The sequence below is a fragment of the Dermochelys coriacea genome, chromosome 11, assembly GCF_009764565.3.
Source record: "Dermochelys coriacea isolate rDerCor1 chromosome 11, rDerCor1.pri.v4, whole genome shotgun sequence".
Lineage (NCBI taxonomy): Eukaryota > Metazoa > Chordata > Testudines > Dermochelyidae > Dermochelys > Dermochelys coriacea.
In genome coordinates, this window is record NC_050078.2 from 79,320,236 (window position 1) to 79,332,524 (window position 12,289).

The 12,289-nt window shown below is 44.0% G+C and overlaps 1 protein-coding gene across 1 annotated transcript in view; it reads right to left on the reverse strand.

Annotated features, from left to right (window-relative positions):
• POFUT2 (protein O-fucosyltransferase 2) overlaps positions 1 to 10,787 on the reverse strand; it is a 33,976-nt gene extending 23,189 nt beyond the window's left edge. Inside the window, exons 1-3 of the mRNA XM_038422336.2 lie at positions 10,174 to 10,787; positions 9,256 to 9,506; positions 3,814 to 3,958 (exon numbers count right to left, since the gene is read on the reverse strand). Of these exons, the coding sequence (XP_038278264.1) occupies positions 3,814 to 3,958; positions 9,256 to 9,506; positions 10,174 to 10,772 (995 nt within the window). The 5' untranslated portion in view covers positions 10,773 to 10,787. The remainder of the gene's footprint in view (positions 1 to 3,813; positions 3,959 to 9,255; positions 9,507 to 10,173) is intronic.
• Positions 10,788 to 12,289: the final 1,502 nt, after the last annotated feature.

Sequence of the window (12,289 nt, forward strand, 5' to 3'; positions counted from 1 at the left end):
TGTCAATTAATTGTAGTTAACTCATGCGATTAACTCAAAAAAAGTAATCACAATTAATCACACTGTTAAACAATAAAACAATTGAAATTCCATATTTTATGTTTTTCTACATTTTCAAATATATTGATTTCTATTACAACACAAAATACAAAGAGTACAGTACTCATTTTATATTATTTTTTACTATAAATATTTGCACCGTAAAAATGAAAAAAAAAAAGTATTTTTTAATTCACCTCATACAAGTACTTTAGTGCAATCTTTGTTGTGAAAGTGCAACTTACAAATATAAATTTTTTGTTACATAACTGTACTCAAAAACAATATAAAACTTTAGAGCCCAGAAGTCCACTCAATCCTACTTCTTGTTGAGCCAATCGCTAAGACAAACAAGTTTGTTTACATTTGTGGGAGATACTGCTGCCTGCTTCTTATTTACAATGTCATCAGAAAGTGAGAACAGGCATTTGCATGGCACTTAAATACCTTGCAACGCCGGCTACAAATGTGCCAGACATGCTAAACATTCATATGCCCCTTCATGCTTCGGCCACCATTCCAGATGACATGCTTCCATGCTGATGAAGCTCATGAAAAAAAAATTTTTTTAATTACATTTGTGACTGAACTCTGTGGGAGAGAACTGTATGTCTCTTGTTCTGTTTTACTCGCGTTCTGCCATATATTTCATGTTATAGCAGTCTCGGATGATGACCCAGCACGTTCATTTTAAAAACACTTTCACTGCAGATTTGACAAAATGCAAAGAAGGTACCAATGTGAGATTTCTAAAAATAGCTACAGCACTCAAGGTTTAAAAATCTGAGGGATGAGGTGTCGAGCATGCTTTCAGAAGTCTTAAAAGAACAACATTCTGATGTGGAAATTACAAAACCCGAACCACCAAAAAATAAAATCAACCTCCTGCTGGTGGCATCTGACTCAGATGATAAAAAAAGAACATGTGTCGGTCTGCTCTGCTTTGGATCGTTATTGAGTAGAACAAGTCATCAGCATGGACGCATGTCCTCTGGAATGGTGGTTGAAACCTGAAGGGACATATTTCAGAGTAGCAGCCGTGTTAGTCTGTATCCGCAAAAAGAAAAGGAGTACTTGTGGCACCTTAGAGACTAACACATTTATTTTGCATCCGATGAAGTGAGCTGTAGCTCACAAAAGCTTATGCTCAAATAAATTTGTTAGTCTCTAAGGTGCCACAAGTACTCCTTTTCTTTCTGAAGGGACATATGAATCTTCAGCGCATCTGGCACGTAAATATCTTGCGACACCGGCTATAACAGTACCATGCAAATGCCTGATCTCACTTTCCAGTGACACTGTAAACAAGAAACAGGCAAGCATTATCTCTTGCAAAATTGTAACCAAAAACTTATTTGTCTGAGTGATAGGATGAAGGAGGACTGAGTGGACATGTAGGCTCTAAAGTTTTAAATAGTTTTATCTTTGAATGCAGTTATTTTCTGTACATAATTCTACATTTGTAAGTTCAACTTTCATGATAAAGAGATTGCACTACAGTACTTGTATTAGGTGAACTGAAAAATACTATTTCTTTTGTTTTTTACAGTGCAAATATTTGTAACCATAAATAAATAAAGTGAGCACTGTACATTTTGTATTCTGTTTTTTAATTGAAATTAATATATTTGAAAATGTAGACATCCAAAAATATTTATTTAAATGTTATTCTATTATTGTTTAACAGCGCACTTAATCGCGATTAACATTTTTAATCGCTTGAAAGCCCTAATCATAAGCAAAGGTAACTTCTCTTTTGGAGTCCAAAATAGCCCAACAGACACAATACCCTGTGGGACCAATTAGCATGGTTCAAAACTGAAATACCACTTATATAAAATATATTCCAAGTCTTTAAAAACTGACTTGTGTCTCAGAATGCTTGCATCAATTGATAAAAGAAGGGCGAGAAATATAATGATACCCAATACTAGGTGAGATACTAGATCAGAGCTATCTATACAGAACCATTACTATCATGGTTACACTGAACTCGGTTATAAGGCCTTTGTGTGACGCTGTATAAAAAGAAAGGTGACCATTTATATCACTGTTGTTATCACTGTTCTACAACTGCAATAGATCTTGTACAAAGTATGATTTTTAAGGTATCAACGGAAATGTTATAGTCTGGTAAGTATTGTTACCCTGTTTATATGCGTGTATTATCATTGTATATGAAGTTATGAATCGTTGCTGTGTGTTTGTATCTCAGATATGTTCTGTTCCAGGGTAACAGCCACAAGACAGATTTACAGCCATGGGTGATGGGCCATTTAAGGAGAATCAACTCTTCCAATGAGCTGCTGCAGAGGAGACCTCAGAGAGCATATGGACAATGGAGGCCCAGTGACTCAGCAGGGCACGTAGAACATGTGTTCGCCGTCTCCATGTTTGAGGCAGTAACTTTCCATGCACATAGTCTCCAGGTTATATCCCCTAGTCTGACATCACCTTCTTGCCTCCTTCCTGCTCCACATCTCTAGACCATGATTTCCAACAAAAGAAGAGCTTTGAACAATGGACTGAGGACCCCCAATATTTGTGATGATCCAGAGAGACTTATTGCAAGCTAGCAGATTTAACATCACTGCTATTATCTTGGTCTACAAACTCTGAAATCAACTATAATGTATATGATTCATTTTAACCTCTTAATAACTCTCTTTTTTTAATATTAATGAACCTTTAGTTTTTAGTTACTATAGGATTGTTGATCCCCTTGAGAACAGAGGAGCTGGTAATGGTTTCTGAATTATCAGGATTTACAAATGGGTTAGATGGTGTAGGTCCATGCTGAGCACCACACAGTAAACCAGTATTGAGTTAACAAAGGCCTAGATAACCATGGTGAAGCCCACATATCAAATAAAATGAACAACCTTCTTTCTTAGTATAAGTGACAGAATACGCCTGTGACAATTTATGATAGTTGGATAGCCAAAGGCTGCTGTGAAGTCATTATTCTTCCATTAGTAAAGAAACAAGCAGTTTAATCTCAAAGTGCAAATGAAATTTTATAGTGATTGTGTAGAAATTCAGATGTTCATCTCATTGCCTGTAAGATTTTATTTGGAACCGTTTTCAAAGTTAGTCTGTATTAATCCTTGATTAAGGGCTAGTTTTTGTTTTGAGAAATCCTTATTTCTAACTTTAAGAGCAGCTCATTCAGTGATTTTTCAAGTTTTCCATATTCTTTAGTTCTCAGAACGGATGTCTGGTTTTGCAGAATGCAAAGGCTTGTACAAACCCAACCCCCCCCCCCCCCCCAAAACAGAATTAAAACAACTGAGCGCAGATCTTATCCCTTGGGATTCTACTAGAGGATGTTAAGAGCAATAATGCATTGCTTTCAATCAAGAACTGTGCTAGAAAAATATATTTCCAAAGTGCCTTTTCCAGGGTCAGCCTCACCTGTTCAAAGTGTTTTCCCCACGAAAAGCAGGAGAAAGAAAAACCACAATCAACTAATATGGCAGCAATAAGAAGACTGCTGTACTGATTTTCCTAGGTGTGCTTACAAAACCTGTAGGAAATATAAATTTTCATCCTGCTACCACTGTTGTACTACTTTATGCTGCCTCCTACCATCCCTTCCCCTAACCAAAACAGCTTCAGTGCTCTTTAAAAATGTAACAAAATCAGCCTCAAGCACCCAAATACCCATGAGCAAGTTCAATAAACAAACCAGACTGCATGTGGAAGGAAAGCAAATGTCTCATTGACTGAACTAAATGGGAAAATGAAGGAGTCACATATCCTGTAAAATATTACCTGTAGTATTCATGTTTGTCTTTTGAGTACATGAGCTGATCAATGCATGGCCTCTCATCTATTTTCTCTTCCCAAGTTCCTTCTTTCCATCCTTCTGCATAGCTTTGTAGGACATATACCTGGTCTATAAAGGGTCCACCTGACTCTGAATAGGAAGCAAAGAGAAGTAACTATCAGCATGTAAGTGTACTTGATTTATGCATATAGCAGCATTGCTTGCCCTGTTTTAGATAAGAAGCTGCCATAATTTCCAACATATTCTATACAGTTATAGTCAACTTACCAAAAAAATGATAAGGTGATCTATAGAAACCAGAGGAGTCTGGGGATTATTCATTACCCACCTCCATCTAGATGTTGGGTTTTGTGTGTTAGATATATCCAAACCAAAGATTCAGAATGCTGGGTAAACCAAGCATTTTATCAAATAACCCCCCCCCCCCCCCCACATCTTGTATCACCTTTGAATGTCCCCCTTTCCTTTTACACATTATCTTGATGAATCTTTTTTCTGTCATTCAGTGCATTTACTTTGAACTAATTTTTCCTGTTAAAACTGCTTTTTAAGAATGTTTGAGTTTATTTTTCAGAAGAGACTGTACATGACGGGGCTTTACTTGGATAAGAGGAAAAATGTCAACTCTAGGAAATACTTGGCTTCTGTAGGAAGGAGCGGTGCCCAAAAGAGCCCCACCTCATCAGAGTGAAGGAGACACAATGAAAGAAAAGTCATCAAAATGAGAGAAAGAAAAAACAAAACAAAACTCCCCAAGATGTAAGGTTGGGGTGCTAAGTTCCCTCTAAGCTGTGCGGCCACATAGGCAGGGAGAGGCGCCTCTCCCCCCGGCCCAGGGCTGCTGCAGCTAGAGAGGGCTGGGGGGAGTCCTCTCTCCCTGCTGCAGTCCCGGGGCAGCCTGCACCCCAAACCCCTTGTGACCAGGGTCCCAGGGGAACCAACTGAGGTCACTCAATTAGGGTGAACTGCAAAGAATGGGGCAAGCAATCTCCAAAGCTGGTGGATATTCCAATACTTAGATTTACCAAGCCAGCACAAAACAGCTTCTATACCACCTCACTGGTTACCCAGAAGCCAACACCACAGTTCTCTTAAAGCAACCCAGCCTCAGGCCTCTACCCAGACACCCAAGTCAAATGTGAAAATCTTATTTTTCTTTTTTGCAGATTACTGAAAATCTTATTCATCATATAAAAAAGTTCTACCAACCCCAAAAGATCGGACACATTACCTCCCAGGTTAATGAATATTCCAGATTTTACCCAAATACATGCTTACAGCCAATTATTATTAACTAATTTATTAAAAAAGAAAAAAGAGAGAATTGGTTAAAAGATTAGCATACATACAAACATGAGTACAGTTCTTGAAATTCAGATTCATAGCAGAGATGGTGAGCTTTGTAGTTTCAAAGAGGTTTTTTAGAATTTAGTCCATAGGTTATTGTCCAATGTCCAATATCATATTCAGGGTGTTCCAGTTTAGGACTGGGATCTCAGTCTTGCAACTCAATCTTCCCCGATGAAGCTTAAGCAGATCTGAGATGACAGGATCAGGACCCAAGGATCTTTTATTCAGTTTTCAGGCCTTCTGATGACAGCTTGGAGTCATTCGGTGAACAATAGGCAATTTATGGGGACTTTTGAAGTAGATCCATTTCCTAAGCATCGCCGGTAATTACCCACACAGATTAACATAAGGCAATTGCCCGCTTTCCATCATTCTCAGGTGATCTGCTATACATTTCAAAGTTCCAGCCTATCGAGCAAGGAATGGCCTTAATTACCATATACATACTGTTCTCACGTCTCTCTAATGGTTGACTCTGGGTCAATCAGCCTGCAAGATGCTTATCCCTTTCTGGCTATGTATCACACCCCTCATCCCCGGCCCCACCCCAGAGCCCACACACCCAGCTGGAGCTCTCACCCCCACAGCCCAACCCTCTACTCTAGCCCTGAGCCTCCTCCCGCACCCTGAACTCCTCACCCCCCCACACCAACCCTCTGCCCCAGCCCTGAGCCCCCTCCCACACTCCAAATCCCTTGGCCCCACTCCCGCCACACATCACCTCCATACTGGTGCACTTAACAAAATTCATTCCGCACATGGATATAAAAAATTAGAGGGAATGTTGCTTGGGTGGTATCAAATTTGTAACCACAAGGTACCAATGGAGGGTACTAAGCCATGCCTGTAGGGACTGCCTGGGATTTCAGACCTGGAGAAAGGAACTGACAGTGGTAATCCTTTTAAGCAATTGGACGGTGGAACCAACAACTGTGCCTCCTGACAAAAGATGACTTAAGAATTTGAGGCTATTAATGAGATGGGGAGCTACCTCTTGGAACAAGGAGAGCTTCCACCAAGAAAGGGGATGACTGAACCTTGAAGGGTCAGGGCTCTCTACCTTTTATCCCCCTTGCATTTTTCCTGTCTTGTTTTCACTCTTCTTAAAAGAAAAGGAGACAGGCCCAAGATGTGGGCCAGTAGCCCAGTTATAGACCTATATTCATACATGAAACTTAAATATATCCTCTGCTGAGAGAAAGTGGCTGAAAAATTTTGAGATACTGTTGTAGACTTTAATACACAGGTGATGGCACTAAGTACCACTTAATAAAGGAAACTTTATCCTACAGTCTCCAAGTTCTCAGGCAAAAAGCCATCTTCCTAATCTACCTTAGCCACACAAGCTTTCACACAAATTGCCCCTACCCATCAAAATTTAGGAGTGTGGGTAGAAAATGTAGCTTATACTGGCAGTCTCCATACAACCTTGACTATGGAGGGCCAAATTCATCTTTGTTGTAACTCCATAGAGAAAAATGGATTTATTCTAGGGATGAACTGGCCCCAAAGTCTCTTCTCTGCATCCATAATTTTTTTTTTTTAAAAAAACAAGCACAATGGGACTCTCAGAAGATGACTGGCATGTCATTCACCTGAGAGATGGTCTTCAGAGCACGCATGTGAGAACTGAGCGCAAGCTGGCCATGCTCAGGGAGTTTTCTCAGAAGGGGCCTTGTCCAACTCTCCTTGAAGTCAATAAGAATCTCTCCTTTAGCTTCCACAGGACTGGATGGGCTCTAGTACTGTACTATGAGTAAGTACAGCTGTGACCAGGTAAACAGGCTTACTTTTTCCTACAGCTTTATTATAAAATACAAACATTTTCAGAGTTGGCCTCTTCCATCCCTTTGCTTTTACCTTTAATATTTTTCTCTCTCCTTCTCCACCCCACTCCCCACAACCCTTGTCTTCTCATGCCAGAGTCTAAAGTCTGAGTCCTGATCACTCTTTAAATATAAAAAAATTGCCAACCCTGCCATTTTCATGTGTTTAAAGTCCTCAGGGCTATTACTTTGTACTACAAAGTTCAGCGAAATTTGGCTACGTTTTAATTAGGAGTGTAAAACAATGAAAGTTTAATCTTTCAGATGTCTTCTGGGCTTTTACAATTAAAGAGCGATCTTGTTTTTTCAAAGCAATGTGATAAAGTAAGTCTGTAATTGCTTTTACTACAGCATTTAAAAAAAAATATTTAAAACTAGTTAGGCTTGTGCACTGAGGATAAGGATCCTATTTCATACCTGGAATTATATATGTTTATTAACGTCTCTTCACGTACTTACAGTAATTAAGTCAAATATTTTAATAAGATGCTCAATTTTGTTAAGGCCTGAAATTTGACCTTCCTTGAAACTGTCATAACTTGATGGAGAGTCGATTATCAGTAAGACTGAACTCAGCCAAAAGGCAATTCATCAGCACTTGTGGTGGGTTTGTTAATTATATAGACATTTAGAATCCAAAAGGGGACAGACAACTGTCTTCTGCCCTTGCAAAGGCAAAGACTAGATCTAATAGGGCATTTTCATATAAACTTACAATAATTTACTGCTATACTTTATTTAGCTTTACTGAAAAAGCAGCCGAGTGAGCATAAAACAAGACCCAATGCCTATGAGTGTCATGACACTGATGGAGTTGACTTGTTTTGAGCAAGAAAGAGCATACCTTTTTTCTCTCAACCGTATAAAGATAGCAACAGTAAGGAAAGACATTACGAAGACGCAACCAAAAAAAAAAAAAAATCTCAAGCAATGAAGTTAAAACACAAAAATTAAAACCCATGAACACTGTGACTTTTACTGAAATCAGATTAAAACAACACTAGTGTCTAGAAAATAGCACAAAAATTCAAAGGCAAGTTATGTGGTGGGACTGAGGATCTATTGTACACTTTGTGCCACGGTGGAGAAAACCACCTGAGAGGTTTTATTGAGGTAATGCCTACATGAAGAAAGAGCCCAATCAGCTTCATTATAGCATAAAGTTATTACACTTTTGCCTCGGTGTCATCACCCTAACTACATCAATCGGGTACACTCTGACCCTACAACATTCAACGCTCAAGCTCTAACACTTCCCATCATTGTGTCAACCAAGGCACACCTACTGGACTGAAATGAAAATATTATTCCAGTATATCTTAGAAAGCCATCCTTAATAACAATGATGCTCGAAACAAAACAAACAAAACTCTTCTATGCCACTTGGAAAGACCAAGACCCTTCAACTTCAAGGGTGAAATTCCCCCTTGGGGAATGGAGGGCTTGTACAGCAGCATAACACACTGAACCTGAGTTGGGAAGAGAGCATGAATTGCACCCACCCGTCCACACAGAACAGGATTACCTGGGATTTAGGCAGATGGAATCAATTTCACTTAAAGTGAATGAAAGCACAAGATATTTTCATGTTTTACAAATAGCTCGGGCAGGAGCACACAGTACCCGTTTGCGCTCCCTTCATCCCCAACCACCTACCTAGCCATTGTTCTGGTCCCCAGTGTAAATTAGAACACACACACACACACACACACACACACACACACGACCTGTTTTGGTCATACAAGCTTCTCTATAGTTACACTTTAGAGAGGAAAATCAGGTTCTGAACCTACGGTGGCTGTTGAAAGTCACCACTTCTGAATGAGGTGATAACAAGCTTGTCAGTTTTCTTCCCTCCGGCCTTCCTTGGCCCTATACTTTATATAACACAGGTGCTCTTGTTTAATTCAAATTTGCTTCTCATTTCTCAGATTAGTTTCATAGTGGCTAGCTTGAGGATACTAAACTGATAGAAGTGCAATTACACTAACAGTGCTCTTTGGGTTAGAAAGAGATCTTTCTTTGCAATGACACATGGTAACTTGTTAGAAGTAAGTTTTCCTACTGTAAAATATAAGCATCGGAGAGGGTCAATCATTGAGCAGACTTCAAAACTCCTCTTTAGAGTAGCACAAAAAGTACTACCGTACACACCTTGTTCTAATGCATATCATAAACAGAAAAACCTGTGAAGGAAACACATCAAAGATTTATTAACACCTCACAGGTGGTAGAATAAATGTACTTTACCTGCAAGAAACTGCTCATACTCGATAACAGGGATGTTTTTATTGAGGCTGGGAAGATCAAAGAACTCGGACCAAGGGATTCGGACCTGATGTATGTCAGGACTCTGCCAGTGATAAAGACGTCCCCAAGGAGGCAGGACCAATACCCAAGCTTCACTTTTCAGCAAGGTCTTTAGAAGAGAGGCAACACGAATATAGACATCTCTGCGTAGATTGAACCCTTCAGGAGGATTTACATCATACAAAAGATACCTGGAGGAAGTGAGAAACTCGAATCACTTTTGGGAGGCTTCAAGCATTTACACAGAGAATTTACCTGTCGCTAATTTGGAATCACTTTACTAGGCTCCCAATGTCTCTCTTGTGACTCCTTGCCTGGAGGGCAAAAAGAAAGGGTAGTTTGTGCAGCATCTGCAGAAGGCTGCAACACGCTGAAACAAGGTCAAAATGTCATCCGGTCACTTCGGGCAGGGAGCAAGGAATCCGAGGCCCTTAACAAACCTGCATCAGAGCCGGACAGCACAAGGCTGTGCCCCGAGCAGGGCAAGTGCCCAAGTAGTCAGCAAAATATTCAGGGGCCATTTGCCGCAAGGCTCCGTGCAGCGAAGGGCCTGGCGGCCGGATTGGCGGCCCCATGCCCCAGGAGGGGCGAAAAGGGAGCTTGTCAGAAGTCGGGTCTCCCCAGCCGAAGCCGAGGGGATCGCAGCGGCCCCGGCCCCGGCCCCGGCCCCGGCCCGCGCAACCCGCCTCTCGCAGCCCCGCTGCAGACTCACGGGCGCCGCCAACCCGCCCGCGGCGGCTCGGGGTCAGCGGCCCGGCCCGGCCGGCGGGCGGGACCAGCGCCGGGGTACGCGGGGCCCGGCCTCCCGGCTCCTCCCCGCACAGGCCCGGCCCCGGCCCGGCCTCACGCTCTCCTCACCGGCGGGCGGCGGCGGCGGCGGCGGCGGGGAGCGAGGCGGCGCCGTGCCCGGCCTGGAAGGCGGCGGGGGGCGGCTGGGCGGCCCGCGGGGGGCAGAGCGCGGCGGCCAGGCCCAGCAGGAGCAGGAGGCGGCCGGGGCGCCGAGCCGCCATCTCCGGGCAGCGGGGCGCGCACGTCCGGGCCGAGATCCGCGCCTCGCTCGCTCGCTCGCTCGCAGGGGCGGGCTCCGCGCTCCGGCCCCCCGGGGAGCTGGCGGGGCCCGGGCCGCTTGCCCGGCGCTGAGCGGCCCCTTCGCCTCGGCCCAGGCCCAGGGCAGGGGCGAGCGCGCAGGACGCGGGGCGCCCCCCCGTGTCGTTCAGCCAGTGGGGCCGGGGGTCGGTGACTGGACCCGCCCGGGGGCCCCGGGGCCGGTTCTGCTCCACCAGGGAGGAGCCCGGAGGCCTTGGCTTGCTTGGGGAAGCGATGGGAGCGGGCAGCAAGAGCCCGGGGCCCGGGCGCGGCGGGGCTCCGGCCCCCGGCCTGTTAAAATGTCGCGAAAGCAGCCCCGGCGGGGGCAGAGGCCAGCGCCGCAAGGGACCAGCCCCCGGCGAAGCCCTCATGCCCGGCCTTAACCCCAGCGGCGACGGCTGGCCCCGGCAAGGCAAGGCTGGGAGAATCAGCGGGAGCCTGCTTTGCTTGCCCTGGCCTACATGGTAGGCCCGGAAAGGACAGCCAGAGGGCTAGTACCGTGTATAATGCTCTGCCCCGTGGGACCTGGGCCGTGCGGGGCTGGACACAGACGGCTCCACCAGGGCGGACAATCCCCACCCTGGGGTATATTAAGAATGGCCCTACCGGCTCAGCCCAAGCGGAAATACAGCGGGGAGATTTTCCACCGAATGCATCCCGTGAAGCGAGCTGTAGCTCACGAAAGCTTCTGCTCAAAGAAATTGGTTAGTCTCTAAGGTGCCCCAAGTCCTCCTTTTCTTTTTTGCGAATACAGACTAACACGGCTGCTACAGTAGGAACCCAATCCTGCATGAGGCTTCCACATGCTTACCACAAAATAAACAACAAGTACTAGAAGAAATTTTAGGTTCCGGGGGGGGGGGGGGGAAAGTGGAATGTTTTTGAAGCTAGAGCCTACCGGGAGCAACTCTTTTTCAGTGCCCAACAGTAAAGGAAGGTCATTTCAAGTGGCTTTTATTTTAGAAATGTACACTGACAGTTTTCAGGGCTACCCGAGCTGCCTGGGGTGAATCACTACCTCACAGCAGGAGAGAGCCTCTCCTCTGGTCCAGCAGAGGAAACTCTCCCCAGCCACTGTTGACAGGCAACATAGCTGCTCCAGACTCCCCGAGCTTTCCTCTTCCCCTCTGGCTAGAAAATTTACACACCCTGCTGTATTACACTTATCTTCTGGACACCGGCAATGCTCACCCATCCCCTACCTCCATGAACACAGTGTACCCCAGTTTACCACTTTTATCTTAGTTCAACATTCTCCTTAGCACAAGGCACTCTCTTAAACTTTAATTGGGTGTCTGTGTTTAAGATTAAGATTCAAAATAAAGGCAAGTAAAAGGATTTGGAAACATAAGGTTACTGGTAAAAAAAAAAAAAAAAAAAACCCTGCAAGATGAAAACTAGAGTCTGTACTTAATAAGTTACCGTCCAGGCCAATAAAGTATTTATCACCCAATGGTTAATCCTTCTCGTGCTTGTCCAGCCCAGAAAGCCGAGATCTACTGTTCATGACACGCATCCTGCTGACAGAGCATTCCCTCCTGTAATGGACAGCCACTTGGGCCATTTCTTCTGCTCTTATACAGTCACAGGCTATTGTCCCTTAGTCCAAAAGGCTCCCTCTTCTCAGAGCTCTCCTGGGGTTCATTCTTCCTTGAGTATGCTCAAGGTTGCATCTTCCCCAGACACTAAATGTAGGCTGGCTCTAGGGATGCTCAGTGTTCTTATGTTGATTGTGTCAGCTCAGGTGATTGGTTTCACTCCAAACAGATTTGGAACATAATATCCTATACGTTCCATAACTCTCAAACTTTTACCCGTACAAACATCTCTCAATAACTCTGACAATCAGCTAGTTCTTAGCTTCAGCAGAGATTACACACAACCCCCT